At 54.7% G+C, this 23,619-nt stretch overlaps 2 protein-coding genes across 2 annotated transcripts in view; one reads left to right on the top strand and one right to left on the bottom strand.

Annotated features, from left to right (window-relative positions):
* The first annotated feature begins 974 nt into the window (after nucleotides 1-974).
* PSMD7 (proteasome 26S subunit, non-ATPase 7) lies at nucleotides 975-7,525 on the top strand. Its single transcript, XM_054170160.1, has 7 exons — nucleotides 975-1,142; nucleotides 2,022-2,113; nucleotides 3,369-3,461; nucleotides 4,288-4,385; nucleotides 4,679-4,759; nucleotides 6,163-6,254; nucleotides 6,951-7,525. Exons 1-7 carry the CDS (start codon nucleotides 1,069-1,071, stop codon nucleotides 7,387-7,389), a joined length of 969 nt encoding a protein of 322 aa, XP_054026135.1. The 5' UTR covers nucleotides 975-1,068; the 3' UTR covers nucleotides 7,390-7,525.
* Nucleotides 7,526-10,007: 2,482 nt separating this feature from the next.
* The window catches only part of WWP2 (WW domain containing E3 ubiquitin protein ligase 2), a 42,901-nt gene continuing 29,289 nt past the window's right edge, over nucleotides 10,008-23,619 (bottom strand). Inside the window, exons 10-24 of the mRNA XM_054169935.1 lie at nucleotides 22,859-23,033; nucleotides 19,656-19,710; nucleotides 17,700-17,781; nucleotides 16,906-17,034; nucleotides 16,552-16,630; nucleotides 16,343-16,414; nucleotides 16,163-16,251; nucleotides 14,828-14,987; nucleotides 13,672-13,805; nucleotides 13,405-13,545; nucleotides 12,772-12,892; nucleotides 12,355-12,459; nucleotides 11,421-11,517; nucleotides 10,527-10,599; nucleotides 10,008-10,332 (exon numbers count right to left, since the gene is read on the bottom strand). Of these exons, the coding sequence (XP_054025910.1) occupies nucleotides 10,233-10,332; nucleotides 10,527-10,599; nucleotides 11,421-11,517; nucleotides 12,355-12,459; nucleotides 12,772-12,892; nucleotides 13,405-13,545; nucleotides 13,672-13,805; nucleotides 14,828-14,987; nucleotides 16,163-16,251; nucleotides 16,343-16,414; nucleotides 16,552-16,630; nucleotides 16,906-17,034; nucleotides 17,700-17,781; nucleotides 19,656-19,710; nucleotides 22,859-23,033 (1,612 nt within the window). The 3' untranslated portion in view covers nucleotides 10,008-10,232. The remainder of the gene's footprint in view (nucleotides 10,333-10,526; nucleotides 10,600-11,420; nucleotides 11,518-12,354; nucleotides 12,460-12,771; nucleotides 12,893-13,404; nucleotides 13,546-13,671; nucleotides 13,806-14,827; nucleotides 14,988-16,162; nucleotides 16,252-16,342; nucleotides 16,415-16,551; nucleotides 16,631-16,905; nucleotides 17,035-17,699; nucleotides 17,782-19,655; nucleotides 19,711-22,858; nucleotides 23,034-23,619) is intronic.

Here is a 23,619-nt window from a genome sequence, read left to right as displayed (position 1 = left end):
TTTTGATCGAGGAAAGCTGTACTCCAGAGAGGAAAAACGTTTACAAAATGAGGCTGAAAGGATGCTGGGTTTGCCTACGAAAGGAATTAGCCCTAACACTTTCCTTGAGGGGAAAAAAAAATTAAAATCAAACACTAACAGTAATAAAGATTTCTTCCTATTTATGTAGGCTTATCACTGCAGTACTGAGAACCCTGAAGTTACCTGAAGCTCTGGAACGAGAGGCAAGGTGACGGAGTTTCTTCTAGCTCAGGATGCAAGAATTCCTGCCGCTGCAGACACACAGAGGTCAGGATAGCACCCTGTATGTGCCATTAGCGCTTTTCACTCTCTATCAAGGCGGGAAGACAGTACCTCTGCGTTTTAAACTTGCAGCCTAGTGGTAATGGCAAGGTTATAACATCATTCAGAGGCTGCTCTCACTCTTTGAAAGGTCATGGTGATTAGGAGCCGTTCCTGACAACTGGAAAAAGGCAAACGCCACACTCATCTTCCACGAGAGCAGCAGCGGGAGCCGGGGAAGGCCGGCGGGCCCCGGAAACCTCTGTCCCTGGAGGTATTTGGGGGCAAACGCTCTTGCAGGTCACTGAGTCAGCAGGTGGACGAGGCTCGGCGGGACTTTTCGCCTCCCTCCAGCCTGGCCTACTCAGCCCCTCCGCTGACAGGAATCAGCCCCGCAGCCGCCCCCGCTCAGGCGGGACGTGCTGTAGGGAAGCGGAAGCAGCACCCCCAGAGACCCCCGAGCGAGGCCCCCGCGCAGGCTGCTCGCCTCGTCCCTACTCAGCTGGCCCGCCCCTCACCTCCGGGCGGAGCTACGCGACTTCCCCAAGATGGTGCCGCGCCGCCGACAGCCGACATGCACCTTCCCAAGATGGCGGCGCCGCGTCTGTCTCCTGTGACCTCTCCAAGATGGTGCCCTGCAGCTCCTGACCTCTCCAAGATGGCGGCTGTTAGCCCCGCCCCGGCGTGGGGCAGGCTGGGAGCGGGACCGCGCGGCGGGGAGCGGGCCTGGTGCGGGCGGCGGGCGGTCGGGCCGGGCTGGCTGCGGAGCGGGGCCGGGCGGGCGCCATGCCGGAGCTGGCGGTGGACCGGGTGGTCGTACACCCGCTGGTGCTGCTCAGCGTCGTCGATCACTTCAACAGGTAGGGCCTGGACGGGGAACGGCGTCCGCGGCGCTGAGTCACGGGCCAGGCCGGGCCCGGGAGGGGCCCGGGGTAGCGAGGGGAGAGGGGCGGGAGACCTCGCGGCGGGTGGATCGGGTCTGGGGGGACCCTGTGCCGTGGAGGGGAGTGGCGCACCCAGGCCTGGGCCGGTCGCGGGAGGCCGGGATCCGCGATCCTCGGGTGGCTGCGGGAGGGCGGCCTGTAGGAGCCACCGGAGCACCCGGCCCGCCGCTGCCGCCGGTGTTTTCGGGAGAAGGAAAGTCAAGAGGGCGGGGTGCCGAGGGGGCGTCAGCCCCTTCCTCTGGCCTAGAGAATTGGGAAACAACGTCCTGTTCCTTAAAACATGGGTAAAGGAGAAGTGGGGTTTGTTCCTAAGGCTGCAGTGAGCTGAGCGGGACGTAAATCCCATCCCTCTAAACACCGAGTGTGGTTTGTGCCAAATTTAACTTACTTGCGCCAACTGACAAAGAGTTTTAATGTCAGAAATAAAAAACTGAAACCTCTGCAGGCGGACGGGCCTGCTGTTGTGAAAGCAAATCGAGCAGCTCAGAGCTTACTCATTTCTCATAGCCATTGTCCTGCGGAGAGGCTGCAGCAGTGCTTGGTTTAGGGTATGGCCCTCCCCTTAGCTGCTCGGACCACCAAGTCCTCCTGCATAGCTGCCTTCCGGGGTTTGATTCTGAGGGCACCAAAACACTATTTTCTGGATGGAAAGTAACAATCAGTAATAAAACAATCGGAGAGCCTCTTCTTCTGTTCCAGCAGGCGCACTGCTCAGCTTGCAAAAGCTGCTCCGCTGTGCCCTTCTCTCCCAAAGCAGGCTTTTTGTGGTAGGAGCTGACAGTCTTTTCCATTTAGAATAGGAAAAGTTGGAAATCAGAAGAGAGTCGTTGGTGTGCTGCTGGGCTCGTGGCAGAAAAAAATACTAGATGTATCCAACAGTTTTGCAGGTGAGTTTGGGTGTCCTGCCCTCTTCAAACCTACTGCGTTATTTGATAGATGAATCACCTTGGGAATTTTTAAGCCACCCTCCCAGAGCACAGACTGTGCCCTCCATGTACAGATCAGCCTGTATCCTAACAAAAAATGCTCTCAAAAATGCACCAAATTCAGCCAGTCTTCCCTGTTACACTGTGCAGTGTGGAATATGCCAGGGGCTGCATGTGGAGTCTCTTTAAGATTCTGATTAGTATTTTGCTGCATTGGCCTTGCTGACCTCACCTGAGTGATCGCTGTCTCAGCACGGCCTGTAGAAGTAGCTGCTGTCTGCTGCTCTGAAGATTTAATGTGTGCTTTAGCTTTACTTCTTTTTCTCAGGTTTTGCCTAACTGGATACTAGTTCTTTCCTTAAATATCTTAATAGTATTGAAATCATTTCCTCTTACATGTGCCAGTAAAAGTTCTTGGACGCATGGCTTCTGCTGACCCATTTGTATTGGTTAGATCATTTCTTTCCCAGGAGGCTGCTCTGTGACAAAGCAAAATGATCTCCCTTCATATCTGGAGTTTCACAGTTTATATTGAATTCTCCCAAGTGTGGACTACTCCCCTCCCCCCCCCCCCCAGTTTTTAGGAGAACCTTTTCTGCTTGAATTGAAGAGAGAGAATATTTTTTTTGTCCTTTTGACAGCCTTTCAACTCTGAGTCTTTCATTTTATCTGTAAATTAAAGGATTGAGACTGGTATTGGGCCTCAGAACTGAGCCTGTGTGCATATATACATACTAATTGACAAAATAATTTGTTGCTTGCTCCATAGACCTTATTTAAAGTTGCTCTTGGTGTTCTGGTTGTCTATAAAAGCACTGATGACATGTTCCACACCGAAAACTGGTTTGTCTATGAGCAGACTGCTGTTGGTCTGGAAGCTCTAAAGTCCTAAACATCTGCTGAGATGTTCACTTTGTCATCTGCACATGTTTTTATGTGGGAGGATTTCTTTCTGATGGTTGATGTTGTCCACAAAGGATAACCCTTGGAATGCTTCGCATTTCATTCCTCAGTCCTAAATAGTTAGGAATTATGAGGCAGCCTGAGCAAGTTGTCCAGCATGGCAGGTAAGCATGTGCAGTGTAGTGGTGCAGAGCAGTTGAAACTCAGTAAAATCCACTTCCCTTTGGCACCCAAAGATACCCTAAACCCCTGTTTCTATAAACATTTTCATTCTGGAGGTTGGATTCTTAAATACTCATCTTTTTATCCCCAGTACCTTTCGATGAGGATGACAAGGATGATACTGTGTGGTTTCTAGACCATGACTACCTGGAGAACATGTATGGAATGTTTAAGAAGGTCAACGGTAAGTCGAGAGGTCTCCCTGCAGCCAGGGATAAGCTTCTGGAAACTTTCCAGAGCCTGGATGGGGAGGTGGATTTATCATAAGCTGGAGAGTTAATTGCTCACCTGAGAAGCCACTCTGTGCTAATTCCTTCCATGGCTTCACTTTCACTGCTAGTTTTCCATGGTTGATTTGTGCAAGCAGTTTGTGTCCTTAGCACATTCATTTGTACCTCACTAGTTTCCCCAAGTCTGCTGACAGCTTTATGTCTTCAGAACGTTTCAGAAGTGCCCCTAGTTGTGAAGAACTGCAGAGCTTTCTCTTCTCTCTTCACAGACGCACATTTCGTAGGCATTTAGTGGCTCTTCACCTCGTTTTAAAGTGTCTTTACTGCTCTGCTTGAGAATTCAGAGCTGAAGGTTCAGTCAGAACCTCCATTCCTATGAACATCCTTAGCCTTGGGACTAGTTGTCAGCTCCATGACACAGTTTGTGTTTCTAGAAATTTTGCACTTTCGCTGTCCGAGATTCAAGTTCTCAGATCCTGGTATCTGCAAAGTTAACAAGCGATATGGAACAGCCCAACTGCTTAGTTAATAACCTAGGAGCAAAGTTAATGTATGTGATTAGCAAGCTGTGACATGGACAGTTAGTCTTTGTAATTGTGTTCTGTGTCACCAGCCGTGTCATTTTCTTTCCTGCTGTAGTTCATTTCCCCCTACTTTGCACTCATATCCTACACCCGTCGGATTTCCCCCCTTGATTTGCTGGTTCAGTCTCTGCCTAAATCTTTGTGCTCTTGTCTCACCACCTGGTTCTGACTTGGAATCTTTTCTGGTTTTGCTCAGCTAGAGAAAGAATAGTTGGTTGGTACCACACAGGCCCTAAACTGCACAAGAATGACATTGCCATCAATGAGCTGATGAAGAGATACTGTCCTAACTCTGTAAGTGTGGCACTTTTTCACTTGGGGTTGGGTTTTGCCTCTCTCTTCCTAAATGGGGCAGTTGGGAGCACTTGCCCCTCACCTTTGTGATAGCGCATGGTAAAGACCTGGTGGCTGGAGTAACCCAGACCAGAGTCTTTGGAGGCAGCTCCAGCTGCCTTTTGTCAGTGCCTGAAGGTAACTCCTCTGAGCAGCCGATGTTCTTCCTCCCACTGCTGGGGAGGGAGGAACCAACTTAAGGCTTTTTCTCTGAACAAAGCCCAGTGTCCTGAAATGTTTGCTTTTTGCTTAAGGTGTTGGTGATTATTGATGTGAAGCCAAAGGACCTGGGGCTGCCCACAGAAGCTTATATTTCAGTTGAAGAAGTTCATGATGTGAGTATTTAATGTTACTCTGCCTTTTCCTAGGAATGGCAGTTGGGAGTCCTTTATTCCCTGAAGGTTGCACAGCCCATGGCACCTAGTTGCCTTTTACATGTGGGATGTTGCGCTCATGGCTTGTGACTCGCAGCCAAAATCTGCCGAAACCAGAGGTTAATCCCAGTTGTATTATGCATATTAGTGGCTAAAGCTTCCATCCATCAATGCTTGACCTAAGGAGTTCCACAGCTCCAGTTGTCTGTGATTTAGATAATGCTTCCCTGTTTCTGTCATGTCTGTGGCCATGAGGAAAGTCACAGACTGGGGCATTCGTAAGGTGTCACTTTTACACATCAGCCTGTTTTCAGAGGTGTGCTGAGCAACTCTGTGCTTACTCATTTGTGCCCTGCCAGTACTGAGTAGGTAGGTAAGGCATGAGCAATGCTTACTAATCGCTTGCAACACCGTGCAGACAAACAACAAAGCTTTAGCTTTTCATTTTTAATGGCTTCACTTTAATGACATTCTGGATGTATATAACAAAGTTTGATCCTCTTGCTGTTCTGAGACGCCCCCCAGCTACAGAGGAGAAGCTGCTCCCAGTACTGAGATCTTGTTCCTGCAGGATTTGTTCTTAGTTCTGTGAATTCACAGTAATCCCAGTGGTGTTCTCCATTTCCAGCTGTAAACCAGTCCAGGTAGTGGTTTTGCAAACACGTGGGTAACACTCACTCTGGGAAAGTGAGTCTGTGGATCTTGTGAACATCTTCCTTAATCACCACTGTAAAAATTACCATTTTAATGCAATTGCTCCATAGTAGTATTTTTTGTCCTGGTTCTGTGTATGTGCTTCCAACTGTCTGCCAGCAAGTATCAGGATGGCAAAAGAAGTGTCACAAAATGTAGGAAAGTTGTGTCAGGAAAAAAAATACATTTAGTGAGACTGATCCAGAAAAACAGATTCATTGTATGCAAAATAAGTTGTTACTGGCAACTCTGAGCTTGGGACTGTTTGTGACAATAATTAAATCAAGAAAAATCCAACCAGAGCCTTTCCTCTCTGGTATCCTGTGGGCTGTGTATAACCAATCTGCTGGTTTCATTAACAGTTCCTCATACTCTGGCTAGAATTGTGTTTTTGAAAGGCTTTGTGATTCAGTTATAGACTTCTCCCCTTACTTCGTCTCTGTCAGTCCCTTGATTCTCTGGTTTGCCCTGATTTGCCCCATACAACCTGCAGTGGGGCAGATTCCTGCATTCCTGGCCCTGGAAACAGGCATGGGTTACTCTCACATCGTGACGTCGTGCAGGCTGTCCCACTGTTGGTATGTGGGACCCTTGTCTGGGTGGATGGCTGCACTTTTGTGCCTACCACCAGCACTCTCTGAGTCTGTGTCCTCTGTCCTTGCCCCTCAAAGGATGGCACTCCCACCTCCAAGACATTTGAGCACGTGACCAGTGAGATTGGAGCTGAGGAGGCTGAGGAGGTCGGTGTGGAACACTTGCTACGGTAAGTGGCTCCTGGGAGACGTGCCTGGCTCCGGCTGGCAGCTCCCAGCCCCAGCTGCCTGGAGGAAACACAGAGCTTGTCAAACATGCTGCTGAGATCCATAGAGCATGTTCACTTCACAGTCTGGCTTGGCATATTCCCTTCACTGTCAGTAACAGCCCACTGATGTGATGCAGGCATTCTAGCAGAGCTGCAGGGGATGGAAGTGTGTGGAGCTCTCTCCATTCACTCTGCACTTCACAGGGCAGGAGGGGATGGGAGCACTGCCAAAGGGTCTGGAGCATTCTGGTTAGGAAGTCACCTTAGACAATCTACATGCCTGTTCACCAGCCAGAAATGCTGCTGTTTATTGCTCTCCAATGCTCCAGCTGGTGTTATGAATACTGTTCCAAGAGAGCATACAGTGAGGAGCTGGTTTAGATGTACATTTTTGCAGTGTGCACCAGTTTGGTCTCACTCTTGAGAGAGCACTGGGACCAGTGCTATCAGTGCTGCTGAGCATCTTCATCAGTGACGCAGTGGGATTGAGCGCACCCTCAGCACATTTGCAGATGACAGCAAGCCGAGTGGTGCACTTCCCAGCACTTCAGCTGTGCTCCAGCCTGCTCTTTCTAAGATGGAAAGATCTCAGCAGTGCTAATGAGAATTCAAAGTCCAACTGTTCTAATGCTGCTTCTTCCTGTGGTGGTGTTTCAGGGACATCAAGGATACAACGGTGGGCACTCTGTCGCAGCGGATCACAAACCAGGTCCATGGCTTGAAGGGACTGAACTCCAAGCTTCTGGACATCAGGAGCTACCTAGAGAAAGTAGCCATGGGCAAACTCCCCATCAATCACCAGATCATCTACCACCTTCAGGATGTCTTCAACCTGCTGCCAGATGTCAACCTGCAAGAGTTTGTCAAGGCCTTTTATCTGAAGACCAACGACCAGATGGTGGTCGTTTATCTGGCTTCTCTTATCAGATCTGTGGTTGCCCTGCACAACCTCATCAACAACAAGATTGCCAACAGGGATGCAGAGAAGAAAGAAGGACAGGAAAAAGAAGAGAGTAAAAAGGAGAGAAAAGATGAGAAGGAGAAAGACAAGGAGAAGAGCGATGTCAAGAAAGAGGAGAAAAAGGAGAAAAAGTAAAATGTAGTTTTTTTATTTGTAAATTAAAAATCTTGTAAACTAAATGGCTTGGATGGTGCTGGGTTCTTGGGTGCTTGGGTTGAAATGCTCAGTGCTCTTGCTTTCCTCCACTGTGCTGTCTGCTTTTTGTGTCCATCCTAACATGGTTGGATAGATCTAGTGGCTGTCCCAACAAGCAGTGCCTGGCAGCTGGGGTCTCAGCCCTGGGGCAGGGAAGGAGGAAACCCAGGGAGAAATTTGTGTTTATTGCAATGCAGCACTGCCTTCTCCCTATGCACATTTGAGGGCTTGTAGGCCACCAGCTGAATATTCCCACCACACACTGTGTCAGCTTTAACTAGTCCCTCGTCTTGCCAAACTCTGTTCACTATGTGTGAGACCTGATTTGCTCACATGACGTTTCTGAGCTGAGGAGGAGTTGCTGAGCACCAGGAGCACCATGGAGGGACCAGCAAAGAGGCCCTTTGCTGCTGGCTGGTGTCTTCCAGACATTGTGCTGGGGTAATTTATTTATGGGCTGTCCTTTTTAGCCAGCCAGTAGCAGGATTTGAGTTGGCTGGTTTGTTACTTGACACTTAAAACAAGAAAAAACAACAACAGATAACACGCTCCAGGGGTGGAAACAAGTTGAGATACTGCTTTGGTGTGCATGGTGGTGCCTCACTGTGAAGAAATCTTCCCTTTCTAACATGTCAGGTCATTGCCAGGTGAGGCTTGCAGTGTATGGATGTGGATTTGCATGTTTCAAGCCTAATTCCTTAAAATCAGGCAATTTCATGCCCCAGAGACAGCTGCATTTGATCTGGTGCTATTCACAGAGTCCCCAGGCACCTCATCACCCATTGGTGCAGCACAGGTGACACATGGCTGCTGTTACAGCTTCCACACTGCCCTGCCAGCAAAGGAGCCAGCCTGGCTGCCCAACTGGGCTGGCAGCTCTGCACAGAGCAGCCCTGCCAGCCTGCATCTCTTTCTTTGCAAGGTTCACGGTTAAGTGACACAGAAAGGGGCTGGGCTCCACAGCGTCTCTGGGACAGCTAGTGACATTAGTCACCATTCCTCACCAGAACAACAGGGACAGCATGCAGGTCGGTGCTCCCTGCCCTGCTGGGTAAAGGGGCAGGACAGATGCATGGTGTACCATCTCCTAGGAGATGGAGCAGAGGGCGATGTGCCTCTCCCAGGCACAAGATGCCACCCATTCCCCTGCCACTTCCTAGGTCAGACCATCAGCTGCTGTGAGTGCCAGGAGAGTGCAAAGTGCCAGTAGCCTGCCCACAAAGACACAAACATTTCTGGAACTGGATAGGCACCAGCTGGGCCACACTGGGCTGGGATCTTCCACAGCACAAGCTCTTACTTCTTCTTAAGAAATAACACCCAGAAAACACCCAAACTCCATACAAAGAAACAAGCAGCTGCAGAAAAGCAAATCCATGGCAAAGTGGCTGGATGCTGTCTGCCCCCTGTGATGCAAACAGTGGGTTTGTTTGGTTCTGCTGTGTTGGGTTTTTCACTGACCACCACCAGTACTGACTTTGTGCCACCAGTGCCAGTCTAGGTGTCACATGCTGGCACAGGGAGGCAGCTCCAGCAAAGGACATTTTTAGCTGAGTGTGATTATAGGCTGAGTGGAAGCAGGCACACTGCACCCAGCCTGAGCCTCCTGCGCGGTGTGTTTGGAAATAACTAGCGTTAGTTATGACCCTCTGGATAAGGTCTGGGCACCCATCACCAGCTCTTCAAACACAGACACACCCAGGGCTGCAGCAGGCTGCCCCCAGTGCCACACACCGACCAGGGACACGCACCTCGGCAGCTGCTCATCATTTATTGCACAAGAAGTCGGGTGGCTGAGGCAGGATGGTGCAGTACAAAACGATCGGGCACCCGTCAGAAGCTCTGGTAGAGTCCCTGCATGGACAACTCTGTACACCAACGCTCGCACAGGTATGGCTCCCCGTGCACGCTAGGGAGGTGGGGAGGGGGCAGCAGCAGAGGTGGCACCCAAGTGAGGGGCAGAGGCCTGATCCCACCCACGCCTGCAGCTCTGGGAGCTCCTGCCACCAGCCTGGCCAGTGACAGAGGGAACACAGGGAGGCTGGGCTGAAGCCACCAAGCAGGCAAAGGCCAAATGTGCCCCAACTGTGGCCAGAGCCCCCAAGACTGCTGCAGAGCACCAGCTCCCAGCACTGAACCACTTTACTATTCATTACAACTGCACAGGGCCACAAGCCTGCAAATTGAAACACGCAATGGACACAATCAGCCAGAGCCCAGGTCCAGCCAGCCACAAGTCTAGTGTGAGAAGGGGCTGTGCCAGCCCTCATGTGGTGCATCAGCTGCAGCAGCAGCAACTGGGGGCTCTCTGTTAGCTTTGCTGGGAGCAGGACAGGGCCCAAATACCACCTGAGAGTTGCTTTGAGGGCCATTTCACTTCCCTGCCTCACCTGCAAATACTAAAACGCCATGAAAAAGCAGAAAACAGGAGGAGGGGGAAAACTAGCCTGTGCCAAAACCAGATCTCATCTCAGCATGTCTGTGAGCAGGGACCCGGCAGCCTCAGTGCACTGTGTGCTGCCTGCCAAGGCCCAGGGCTTCACCCTGTCCCCTCCACCTCCCACCACACCTCAGATTTGTCTGGGGAGGGACACGTGGACTCCCCCCCAGGGCTGCGTCGGTGCAGATCTCGCACAGGAACAAGAGCAACGGCGTCCGCAGCTGCCCGTGCACCATCCTGCGGAGAGGGCTCGGCGCTGGGCTCCGTGGGCACCGGCGGGCAGGACATCGCGGCCGGCAGCGCTCCAGGGCCCTCCCCATCCCGGGAAAGCACCGAAGCTCCATCACTCCTGTCCAAATCCTTCCGTCTCCTCAATCGCATAAAGCAGCTTCTCCTTCAGCTGTTCATAACTCTTGTAGGGAGGGAGATCCAGGCGGTTGAAGCTGGAGAGACAGGAGAGGCTGTGAGTAGCACCAGCATCCCAGTTCTCCTCCCCAGGGCAGCTGCGGGAGGACACGCAGACAGAAACATCCCATGGGAACGCAAGAGGTGGGGACAGAGGGCACCGGGAGCCCCACACAGGCTGCTCGCAGTTGTCCCCAGATGCTCTTAGCAGGGCCGAGGAGAAATGACTTACCATGTATGGCTCCGCGGCAGCCACGTCTCTTTGCCAACTTTATCGATGCAGAATTTCTGGGGCCCATTGCTGCCTGTCAATTATGAGCACAGCAAAGCTCATTACATGACCAGGAGCTCAGAAAGCCAACCCTCTGACATGCCGTCAAGCAGCAGATCGCACACCGCAAACCCTGGTGATCCCAGAGACACAGTGGGGCATAAATCTGCAGCAGCTCACTGCTCGTTCTGAGCCCTTTGCAGGGAGGATTTGTGAGCAACAGGAAAGGAGGAGGCTGAAAAGCTGATTCACAGATCAGAGGTAACAGCACAGTGCCTAAGCAGGGTGGTTAAATACCAAGTGCTACAATGGATCTATCCATAGACCCACAGGACTGAGCGGGTCCATCCAACAGTTTGAAAGAACCTGGCTCAGGAAGTCTGAGTCACTGAGGTCGCTTTTTAACAGATTGTGAATGCTGGAGGGGTTCCAGAGAGCTGGGAAAAAAGTTAATACGCCAGCAAGAATAAAGGAGTGAGCTAAGTTAGCTGGTTAGCTTGATACAGCTTCCAGGAATGCAAGGGAAAGGCTGGTACAGGCCCCAAAAAGCAGCAAATTAAAGGATGAGAGCAGGATAATGTCATGGTGTGGTTGTCTGGAGAAGGGGTTTCATCACACAAAGATCAAAATTCAATCACAACTCAAATCTCATTCAGCACAAGATGAGAAGCCAGACTGGCACGGCGACTGGTGACACAGTTCATGGCTAAGGAATTTGTCAGGGCACAGCCTGCCATCGGATTCAGTCACGGTGCTCAGACGTCATGGCTGCTGCCTTGTTCTCTGCAGTGGAGACACGGACAGCCAGGTCCCACCCCCCAGGACCCCATGCCCAGGTGGAGGTGGAACACGCACCAATGAGCTCCGCAAAGCCCCCGACGGGCAGGCGGCAGGTCCCCGTCACGAACTGCAGAAGCCGGATCCTCTTCTCATTGTCCATCTCTTTAACCACCTATGGTAACAATGTGGCAGGAGAGTGGGATCCTTGGCACCCCCAAGCCCACAGCCTGGCTGAGCCTGGGGCACAATCCTGCAGCATGGCCCCTGCCACCAACATCCCACATCCTCTGGCCAGCTGGGCCTGGACACAGCCCATGGTGGTGCAGCACAATGGGGGAAGTGGTCAGAGAAACACAAACTGGTTTGGGTAGAAAGGGACCTTTAAAGGTCATCCTGCCCAACCCCTGGAGAGTCAGCAGGGACATCTGCAACTAGAGCAGGTTGCTGAGTCCCAAACAATCTGACTGGAATAGTTCCAGGGATGGGGCAACTCCCATCTCTCTGGGTAACCCAGGTAAGTGTCTCACCACCTTCACAGTGAAGAAATTCTTCTGTACACCCAGTTTAAATTTCCTTCTGGTTTAAATCCACCACCCCTTGTCCTCAAAATGAGGTCCTCCCAGAGTCACCTTTGAGAGAAACCTCCAACCCTCACCTCCAGTTCTGCATCCTCAGGGGTGAGCCATCCCAAAGGGCCACTCTGCCCAGCTTTAGCTTTGCCCTCCTTCAGAGACTTTTTCAACCCCTTTTGTCCTGGCCAGCATGGAGCAGTGTGGCCTTAACTGACACAGGTCTATGATGCATCACCCCCTCCTATCACCCTGCTCAGAGCAGAGCAGAATCGTGTTGGCCATTACTCTGCCAGCCACAGCCAGATGCTGTTTGCTGAAGGTGTGCTCACCATTGTATTTTATTCCTCCTGACACCCTGTGAGGCTGCCTGCCCTGTGCCAGCCCTGCCCACCCCAGACCACGGGCAAGGGATGATCCCAGGTGGCGCTGGGACTGACCTGCCAGAACCACTGGATCTGTTTGCTGTTCTTGGTGTAGTGCCTGTAGATGGTATTCTTCTGCCAGTCATTCATGTCGATCTCCTGCATGCCGCACAGCATCAGCTGGGGACAGGGGACAGTCAGCAGCGGGACAGAAAAGGGGCCCTGTGCCCACACTTTGGAGCACTGACCCCTTCAGTGCCAGGCTTCACAGGGTGCAGGCTCCAGCACAGGGTACTGGAGGTGTCTGGGAGGAATTCCTCACCTCCAAAACATTTTCTTGCTACCACCCCAGAGACCTGACCACCTGGGAGTGTACCCCCATCAGCAGAGCAGAGGGTGCAAGCCAAGCCCATGTGCTCTGCTCTCACCATGTGCCATTCCCAGAAGCACCAGTATCTCCACTTCCCTATACCAGCAAAGGCACCAGCTCACCTCCAGCTCCTTCTCATCAAAGTACCGCAGCCACTCCAGCGGCACCACCTCATTGAAACCATCCAGGAAAGCCTTGGTCTGCTCCTCCACACCCCGTGTGAACCTCCAGTCTGTCAGCAGCCTGGAAAGGCAGATGGTGGTCAGCAGGCAGCGAGCACCACTGACCCAGCATGGGGAAGCCACCACCACTACCCATTCCACTGGTGGGGAGGACCCCAAGAGCTGCAGAGGTGCATGGGCAGGGGCTCCTCTCAATTCCCACTAGGGGGTTTCTCTCTCCTCTTTCAAACCTGAGAGCAGAGGAGAGCCCTGAGCACAGGCCAGGTGCCATCAGAATGTCAAGGGGTACCAACCATGTCCTCTACCCAGAGTCCACCATCAGCAGAAGATGCTCCTGGCACCCCCAAGCCAGCCCAGCCATCGGACAGGGCGAGAATTCTCACCCTCTCTCCCCTCTCCTCTTTCCTGAAAGTTCTGGCAGCAGCCCAGCCAGCAGCAAGCCAGACCGCAGCACAGCTCAGCTAGCCCAGACTTGTCACAGGCCACGTAGCCCACGCAGCGACCACATCCCAAGCCCCATGTTCCCAAACCACTGTCCTGCAGCCATGGGGGCCTTGGGATGGCCACACTCACATGATGTACTCCTCCTTGTTCTCCTCTGTCACCCGGATGCTCTCACCACCCTCCTTCAGCTCGTGGGTGGTCACCTTGCCCAGGATCTCCATGTCCTGGATGAAGTACAGCTCCAGGCCACACTCTTCCAGGCTGTTCTCCCTGCAGGAGTACAGGGGATGTGATTTCTGATGGGGACATGCACAGCAGCAAGGGGCCATAGAGAGGGAGAGCTGTGCCCCCTGCAGCAGGACAGGCCTCAGCTAGGAGGGAGCATGGGGCACTCACTTGGTCCAGACAATGGAGTTGTAAAACTCGGGGTCAATGGATTCCAGGTCCTTCAGCGTGGGCCGCTTGTTCAGCATCCGCTTGTAGAAGGGCAGTGTGAAGCCAGTATCAATGAACTTCCCATGGTACAGAGCCTGTGGTGGGGAAGTAATGCTGGGTCACATGGGACCTCAGGATAGACCCATGAGTTGAGATGTTCCAGCACAGCAGCAGCCATGGGGCAAGAGGGAATCTCTCCTGGGATCCCTGAGCTACGGCACTCGCTCCTGGCTGGGAAGCACAGTGGGAAGGAGCTGGCTTCCCCCGGCAGCACTGCCCAGTGCGTTGTGCTGGCAGCCCCTCTCCCCTCCCCACTACGAATTCCACCCCGTCTCCTTCTCCCCTCACAGCTCTATTAAGAGCACTTGTTTAAACAGAGCTGTGCTGTGGCTTCCCTGAATCCCTGGCTTCCAGGAGCCCCAAGGCAAAGGGAGCCAAAAACAATGCAGACGCTTGTCTAGAACGGCCAGCGGTGAGTAATAGTCTGGGGTGTTATTGGTATCCTGCAAGGCGCAGGGCAAGGCAGGACAGCATGGGGATCCCAGCAGCATTCAACCACCCCAGACACATCTCGCAGGGCCACGGACCAGGGACCCTTCCCCAGGCTCTGGGAGCCCCTGGCACCCCTGCTGCCAGCCCAGGGCTGGATGACCTGCAGCATGTTGGCTGTGGGGAAGGCGAAACAGATGGGAGGAGCCACTCTGGGGCTTGGGCAGCTGGAAAATCTCACACTGCTGGGGCTAAAAATAGTCCCCAGAGCTGCACCCGACAGCACCTGGGGTGGCAGCCAAGGACCTGGACCCATCCCCACCACACAGCCCCTGAGAAAGCAGGTCCCCTCTGGCCCCATGGCCATCCCCTGGATTTAAAATGCATCACCCCACAGTACCACCCTCGATGGCCTGCCTCCCGTGGACCCACCCCTGAGCAAAATGGGGCTTTAAGGAGGGTGACAGTGCCAAGCTGAACACAACCATGACATGCGGAGCTGCCCCTCTTCCCACTGACCACCTCTGTCTCCTTCAAAGCCCCTGCTCCACAGTGGGGACACAAAAAAAAGAGTCCTGTCTCCCCTGGTCTCCCCATTCCCTCTCACCCCATCACCTCAGGCTCTTACCATGGCGATAAAGCGGCCAATGAAGCGGAAGTAGGTGAGGTGGTCAGGGTTGATGGAGGAGGCAGGGTTGATCTGCAAGCAGTAGTTGTTCTTGCCAGCATACTCAAAGAGGCAGTACATGGGGTTGAGCACCTCATGGGACAAGAGGAAGAACCACTCCCTGGGACAACAGGAAGGGGGAATGCAGTGATGAGGGGTTCAAAGAGCCAGGCTGCCCAGGGAGGCTGTGCCCCAATGGACGGGACAGCTGTGTGCCTCCACAGCACAAACCAGGCACCTATCTTCTTGCGGTCCTGGGGCCAGCATGGGGCCCTGATGTGACTTGGTGAGGGCGTCCTCCACACCAGGGGTGCTGTGCATTGTTTGTGCAGGGCTTCTGGCGACAACACCAAGAAACACCTCTGTTTGCTGGAAGCCCCACGTGGAGCACCAGGGATCCCAGCAGGTACCACTCAGGCTGTTGTACATACACACACTTGTTCACACAACCTCAAGCTGTGCACACACCCCCTGAGCCTGCCCACACAGGCTCCCCCAGGAGCCCACCCCAAGCCCACAGCAGCACAGGGACAGGGACCATCCTGGCTTTGCTCCCCAGGCCGTGCAGGCAGATGAGAGTCTTCAGACGCAGAGGCAGCCCCGGCATCCCGTCCGTGGTTCTACCCTGTGGTAGAACAGCATGACGTAACCTACCATAGGGTAAAACCACTGGCAGGACACAGAGAGAGGTGGAGAGCAGGAGCCCCTGCACCACAGCCAGGGGCAGCAGCACACGCAGGAGGAGCGAGCAAGAGCAGCGGGCAGAGGGAAGCATTAGCCCAGCACCAAGGATCAAGGAAGACATCCTGAGCAGGTGAGGGGGCTGGTGGGGACATGGGACCCCCATCCAGCCAAGACACAGCCTGTGCTGTGTGGTAACGCCATCCTTGGGGCAGGCACTGGAGGCTGCGGGCTCATAGCCACGGCATCCCACCATGTCTGCCCCAGCACAGACCAAGCAGGGGCAGACCAGGGAACATCAGGCCTGTTGGCTGCCAGAAGAAACCACTCAACCCATCAACCCCACGGACCATGGGCAGCAGGAAAGCCCCAGCCTGGTTCCCCTGGTTCTCCCTATGCCAGGGACAGGAACACTCCTTGCTATTCCACCATTCCCAGAACTCAACACTGTTTCCCATTTCAGCACTTCCTGGCTCTGCTGTCCAAACACATGGTTTAACCTAGGCTGGGAACCCAGAATGCTGCTGCCTGACAGACTCCTTGGCCCACGCTGCCCTTGAGGGACTCATAGCCCCACCCAGGGGCTAGCACATGGTCTGGCATACGAGCGCTCACCTAGCAATGCCCCCATAGTCCAGGCCCTCCTCTCCTCGCATGATGATGTACAGGCGACGGCGCAGGTCATACGGCTTCATGTTCATGATCTGGGCAGAGGCAAAGGGAAGTGTCACCACGAGCTGGTGTGGGGGACAGCACCGCACCTGCCCAGGCTCTGTGGCCCTGACACCTCCTCACCTGCTGGAAGGAGTCCTCAAAGAGCGTCTGCCGGGAAACGCTGATCTTCACGTGGCTGGGCAACGCGTTCGACTGTGAGCAAGGCAGAGACGTGAGGCTTTGTGCAGGCTGACACTGTGGCTTTCCTTGCCCACACCTGTCCACCACCCACCCAGCCTGGTGGCTCAGCTCACCCCCAGCTGCTGGGAGCCTTCGACCACTCTACTCACATGGCAGAGGAAGCGGAACTGGTGGTACTTCCAGCGAAAGCTTCGGTCGTATGCCCCCGGGGAGCCACCCTGTTTGCTCCTGCAAAAGCAGTACAAGGCTTGGCTCAGCAGCCCCACCAGCATGAGCTTCTCAGCCCCAGGACTCTCATCATCTGCCAGGCAGAAGGAAGACCTCTGGGCTGCAGCTCTCCTCTGTCACACTCAAATGTGAGGCTCTAAACCAAGGGCTCAGTGTCTTTCCAACAAAGCTGATCCACGCCCCTACTCCATGTTGTGATCATGGGAAGGCAAGAGCTGCAATCACACAGCTCCAGTCCCAGCTCCCAGTGTGCAGCCTGGCTCAAGAGCACATACCCAGACTCAAATCCAGGACGTGGGTCCTTGAAGGTGGTGGTACGAGTGTTGTGGTCCACGAAATAGCGCACACCCTCGTTCGTGTACTTCATCTCCCAGCCGGGCGGCAGCGGTGGCTCCTGGATCATCCTGCCAACAAGGAAGGGATCACTGGGCTGGCACCTTGGGCATCTCTTGCCCTGAACTGTGGTTCTCTGAATGGCTGCCCTTGGGGACCACCGTCAGTTTGCAGCTCCATGCCAGGCAAAAGGAAGGATTCATGTCTCAGGATGAGAAAGTGCCTGTCTGTATCCCAAGACAGAAGCCCTGCCTGCGCTGTACTCTTGGCCACAGCCAGCACTGGCCACAGTTACAGCTTCACTATGTCTGCAGGAGAGGTGGCCTCAAAGGAGGCTTGGACCAGATCTCTGGAGAACTGCAACCCAGAGCTCTCAGAAGCCCAAGCAAAGCCCTGCAGGAAGATGACAGACTTCCTGCCCAGGCAGCCCTATAGTCTTCTCCCTCACTCCCTCATCCCCACCGTCAGCTCCCACAAGCCAGAGAGCTGCCCCGCAATGCCAAGGGCTTCAGCGTCCAACCCTCCTGGGTTCCAGCACTGCCTGCAGCTCTTGGTGCTTTGAGCTCTCCTGAGCTGCAGCTTACAGGACCCTCTGAGGGCTCTGCCCCCTGATTTTCTCCAAATCAGTTAGGGGGTAATTTCAACCCTCACTGCCAGCTCTCAGCACTCAAAAGCCCATCACAAGGACCTTCTGACACCACAAGCCTCCTCCCTGCTCTCCCCACCAGCTGCCTACCCCTGCGTGCGTGGGTCCTCCCACTGTGTGGTCCGTGTGTTGTGGTTCACGTAATAGACTCGCCCATTGTCCTGTCTCTTCTCTAGGAGAAAAGGGAGAGGAAGCGTTACTTGGAGAGCCCTGGACATGCAGTCTTGGGAACAACCCTCCCCTTCCCAGCTCACCAGAAGTTTGTCAGGTTCCCCTGACCCACCCACCCACCCAACAGCACTGTCCCAGCTCACTTGGAATAGGCAAGATAAAAAACATCCTGCATTTTTTCAACAGGCACAAGCTGCTGCATCTCCAGGGAAGGCTGGCTGTCTTCAGTACCCTCAAGGCCAGCATGCAGGAGGTGCCACAGCCAAGTGTGGCCCTACCAATACACTGCCAGGCTGGCACAAGCAGCCATGCACCTCACTGGGCAGGCAGCACACACACCCTCCTCAGACATGCAGGGCTCCACAAGTGCGGCATCCCTCCAGGAGGATCTGCCAGTGCTTCCTCCAATGCATCCCACCTCACAACCACACCAGTCACACCAGCATCACTGCTCGACCCCCATCTACGCCATAGCCTCACACACTTCTTGCACTTCCCACATGCACCACACACACTTCCACAAACACCCTCTTCCCAGAACACATTCCTGATGCTGTCTGCACACCTGAACAGCAAGAGCCTCCCACCTATGGCTGGGCACCATGTGTCTTGGTCTGCGGGTGATCCTACACCCAGATCCCCACCCTGCCAGCTCTTAGGTGCCTGCACCCACCCCATCTTGTCCTGCCTGCCAATGCCCCTCTGCGTCTCACTAGTGGCTGGTGCACGTCCACACACACTCACTGCCTCCCCACTAACACAAGTGCCCCATGTGCCACACACCTCCCTCCACGTGCTGTGTCACTGCCCTCACGCACAGCCCCGCTGAGTGTCAGCAGGGACGTCCCTCACGCACACTCCCCTGTCACCTCCCTGGCCACCTCAGCCTTCCTCACTGCATCCTGCTCCTGAACTGCAAGAAGTAGCCCCCATGCCATGGTTGTGGCAGACCCCAGATGACTAGGGCTGCATCCATCCCAGGGATGCCATCCATCCAGGAAACTCCATCCATTCTGGAGAGCCTATCCATCCCAGGGACCCTACCCATCCTGGAGATCCCTGCTTTAAGGTGCTCAGCCCGACACAGAGCTGTGCTTCCTCCAATTCTCCCCAGCTGACACTGTGGAGAGGGCCCCTTTCCTCACTGATAAGAGCAAAGGCTCCAGAGCACTCTTACCATCAAGTCCCTGTCCTTGGAGATCCCAGTAGTAGCCTGGCCCCCTCTGTCCAGCTCCCCCCAGTTTTAACCCCACTCCCACCCTCCTTGGCACAGCCTGTCTGCACCCAAGAGCACCCCAGCCTGCCCTCCCCAGAGATGCTCTTGCCATGGGGAAGGGGGACCTCTGCCCTGGGAATGGCACAGGGACCTTTCTAAAGGTCCTGGCACATGAGGCTTGAGCCATGGGGGCAGGACAGCCAGCCCCATGCCTCCTGGCTCCCAGATCTGTGCAGAGCATCCCAGGAGGCACACATGGTAGCAGGATGGATCCTGCTTGGTAGAGGAGGGATCTGGGGACAAGTGAAAAGTTAGATCCCAAACTTCTCCCCCGTCCAAAGAATAACCACAAGCATTTCTTATTCAGCAGCTGAGGGAGACTGGGAACCCCTCCAGCAAGAGGGGGGAAAAAAAGCTGGATTTCGAATCAGAGATCATGCTAATCACAGGCAGATGCAGCCCCACACGCAGCAGAGCATGGGGAGCACCAGCTCAGCCACTGTTCCTACTAATGGCCAGGAACGGGAGAGAAGGAGCTGCTGACAGCACTGTCCTCCCCACAGGGCAGGCAGGGGTCTGGGCTGGGTGACAGGGTGTCCCCATTGGGGCTGCCCCCATCGGGGCGCAGAGTGGGCAGGTGAGGCAGGATCAGTACTTACCCCAGCCAGGAGGAAGGGGACCAAGAGGATCATTGTCGGATGGGGCTCCGGATGACTAGAGACAACAGAGAGGGCAAAAGCACAAAATAAAAACCCAAGCAGGGAGGTCTGGGCAGGGAGGAGTGCAGAGGTGAGCTGGGCAGTCCCCGCTCCTACTTGCCTCCCCTTGGCCTGCAGTTCCCAGAAAACTGGAAAAAAACCAAAAACTTGTACACTCAAGGGGTTGGGAAAAAAAAAGAAAGGGGGGGGGGGGAAAGGCACAAACTAAACAGAAGCTGGGGCAAGCCAAGGGGGTGGCGGGCAGGGGCTGTGCCGCACGGAGGGTAGCGGGCTGGCGCAGCAGGGTCCAGATGTGCGCGGCTGCTCGGCTCCTGCCGGCCGTCCCCACCAGATACACTTCCAGCCTCCTCCAAGAACCACACACAAGAGGGGAAAAAATATCGCAGGCCTTTCCAATGAAATCATTCCCACAAGCCGTGTCCACGCCCAGCGCTTCCTGGCGGGATGGCGGCCCCCTCCTCCCCGGGCAGGGCGAGGGGTGCGGGATGCTCGCACTGAGGCCACATTCATCCCCACAGACGGGCGGCTCCGAGCCCCGCTACCCTCCCCCCAGCAGGTTGGGGGCCACGGCACAAAGCACCTTTCTTCTTCTCCGCGGTGGGCAGGGCCAGTGGCCATCGCCCAGTCTGAATTGGGGGACGCCCCAAGACTAGGGGAGCAGGCTGGGGTGCTGTCATGTGAGCCTGAGTGCTCCGCCTAGAACGCCCCCCCCGCCCCCGCCCCAACTCCAGATCCCGGGGGATGGAGGCACAGCCCCGACAGTCAGGGTTGAAGGCAGAAAGAGGCCTGAGGGCGCTTTAAACAGTTAATTAAGAACAACATCGTTCCCCAAACAGCATTTCCACTGCACCTCCTTAAGCCCAGCCACTGGAGAGGGGCCGGCATCCAGTCCCAGCCCGGCCAGAATCCCAGTTCTCCGTGCTGGGCTGGGGATCCCAGTCATCCTGGGCTCAGGAAATGCCACCCACAACCAGCTCCATCCTGTCCCTCCTGCCAGGGAACAGGAGGCAGCCCCTGTCCCATGAGTGCCAGTTTGCAGTACCAGGGTGCACAGAGTGCACCACACTCTCAAGCCAAGCACCAACACAGGGGGTGCCCCATGGCAACCCAGCACCCCGGTGACATCTGAGGCACATTGGGGCCAGCACAGTCAGTGCCACTCCAAGCTTTGTCTCTTGTACCTGGCCCCAGATGCCAGGACTGGGTGCAGGAGACACTGCCCTGGCAGTGGGCAGCATGGCACAGAGTGTCTCAGACTTGGGGATCTGCTCCCTCCCTGCCTAGAGACACAGCCAAGTTATCTCCAGAGGGATCACATTGCTGTGATAAAAAAACAAAAAGAAATCACTGATTTAAACTAACAGGGCAGACACATGAGAGCCCAGGGCAGAGGCACAGGCAGCCCTGAGGCTCTCCACAGCCCCTGGGAATAGCCTCGCCTCTTGTGCCACCAAGACCCCTTGGTGCAGGGGATGCTGAATGTGGGCAGAACCTGCGATGCAGCACAAAACACTGCTGGCAGAGCAGTCTCTGGCTGCACCCTGGCCCCTCCAAGGTCTTCATGGAGAGGGCTCTACATCACCCAGCACTGCCCATCACCTCCCCACCTTCCTCTTCCTAGATAGGAGGTCAGGTGGGTGATGGAGCCAGGAGGGCAAGGCAAAGCAGAAAGCAGGGAAGGAGGCAGAGCAGGATCCATTGCTGCTGGCAGCAGAGAGCTCAAAACAAAAAATACAACCATTTCATCAGGCTAAATTTGGAGCAGGAGTCCCTCCCTCTGCGCTCCCCGAAGCCTGGCCAGGGCAAGTCGCACTGCGCTGGAGCAGCTCCAAGGCCGGCGCTGGCAGGGATGGGAGCGAGTGACAGGCCTGGAACACTGTTCAGCCTCTGGTGAAGCCCCCTCCTGTGCCTGCCCCCACAGTGGTCCTGTGAATGTGCCAAGGGCAGCAGAGCTGATGAGGGTCCAGCTCCTGCCACAAAGCTTGGAAGGGCTCTGAAGAGATGGGGAGGAAAAGGGTAGAGCCTCTTCCCACACCGGTGGCTGCATCTTACAGAGTGGCACTAGGGGATGGATTCTGCATCCTCTTCCCAGAGAGCACCCAAGCTTCTCACTGGAGCAGAGCTCATACCAGTGCTCGAAGTGCTGCTGGGACATGTCAGCCTTCTGGCTCCCGCCAAGAGGAGGTAAACATCAATGGGAAGCTGGTTACTCTGGTCTGCCCACATGGCTTCACTCCACACCTGCCCCACCAGACCTCCCTCCAGCCACGTTTTGCACCACAGCGTGGCATCTGCAAGGGACATGGCCAGCTGATATGGAGAACACAGGAACAGCACTGCTCCAGGAGGTGGAAATGCTCCAGCCTGGCACTGCTTACCCTGCAGCACAACAGCCACCAGCACCATCCTGGTTGTCAGAGGGTTCTCGGCTCCACTAGAAGCCAAGTCCCAGCTCCAGCAGCAAAGGCAAAGCCAGGACAAAAATGGTCTCTGCACAGAAACTCTTGAGAGACCATTCCACAAGCAAAGAAACACAGCTGCTGAGCCCAAAACAGGAACAGGAAGAAGCTCACCAAGTTCAGCACACTCGTTCCCTGCATTCCATGGTCCCTGGTTCTTGCATCCCCCACCATGTCACCATTTGTACCCTGAGCCTGCAGCTACTGCTGCTGCCTCCTGCTGCCACCCAGGACCCAATCACACTGTCCTCAGCCCAAGAGAGAATCAGGGAGAGATGAGCTCAGCCCCAAGAGCCTCCCCTTCCACTACAGAGCAGGCTCACACAGCTTCCCCAGCACATGCTCAGCTCCAAAAGCACACAGCAAGTTCTGCAAGCCTTACAGATCAGCTTAGCTGATGGAAGCCACAGTAGGAAATATGTGTCTAGCCACGCTGGCACTAAAGGGACACCAGGGCTGCTGAGGACACCTCCCACCACCCTTCAGGGTCATGTAAGCTGTGTTATAAAAAGAAAGTTACACCCACACGGTTCTTTGCACACAGCAGAAGAGCTTGTGGGCTCTCAAGCCCCAGCGCTGCTCTGCTGAGCTAACCAAGTTGACAGAACCCACATTCCAGGTCTACCAAGCCAGCCCAGGTGAGCATCCAATCACCACCACCATCTCCAACACCCTGGTTCTCACCTGGTACAGGAATCTTTGGCTGAACTGCTGCATGGCTCCTTGGAGCTGGTTTCGCTGGGACTGCCACTGCTCATAGTTCCTGACATACTCGGCTGTGGGACGCTGCCACGTGGTGGTCCGGGTGTTGTGATCCACATAATAATACCTGCCCCGAGGATCCACACGTTTCTCCCACCTGGAGACACCAGAGGAAGATGTCACTGACTGTCCTCACTCAGATAGTTCACCAGGTCCTGCTACCAGCTGCCTCCTGCTGCTGGTGCAGCAACTCAGGACAAGTGCTGGAGCGAAGGCAGCAGAAAGAAGCCTTGAAGAGGTCAGGAGGCACAGCAGAAAGTACAGACCATGATGGTACACAGACCAACCTCCCACTGCCCTCAACTGAGGGCTGCCCTGGATGCATCACAGCAGCTGAGAACATCCAGCTGCTGTCCCAGGATGTGCTGAAAGCATGACTGAGAGGAACACAGGGTTATAAGCTACTTCTCCAGCTGCACGCTTCCCCCATGCTCCCCATGCAATGGCTCAGCAAAGGATTTATGGCTGTGTTTGGAAGCATGAGCAAGAAAAGCAGCTCATAGTCCTCCAGAGCTGTCAGGCTCAGAAGTCCTGCTATGGACACCATGATTCTTCATTTCACTCTGAGACTACAGGCTGACTTCAGACATGTGCTCTCTGACTCCTCTCACAAGACTGAGATACCCTTTAACGTGAGGCCTCTGTTCCCAGTTCCAGCACAACCAGCAGTTTCACAGCTGAAA

Source organism: Dryobates pubescens, chromosome 19 (assembly GCF_014839835.1).
Source record: "Dryobates pubescens isolate bDryPub1 chromosome 19, bDryPub1.pri, whole genome shotgun sequence".
NCBI lineage: Eukaryota > Metazoa > Chordata > Aves > Piciformes > Picidae > Dryobates > Dryobates pubescens.
The sequence above is the reverse complement of the archived record's forward strand: the minus strand, read 5'-3'. Positions and strand labels throughout refer to the sequence as shown.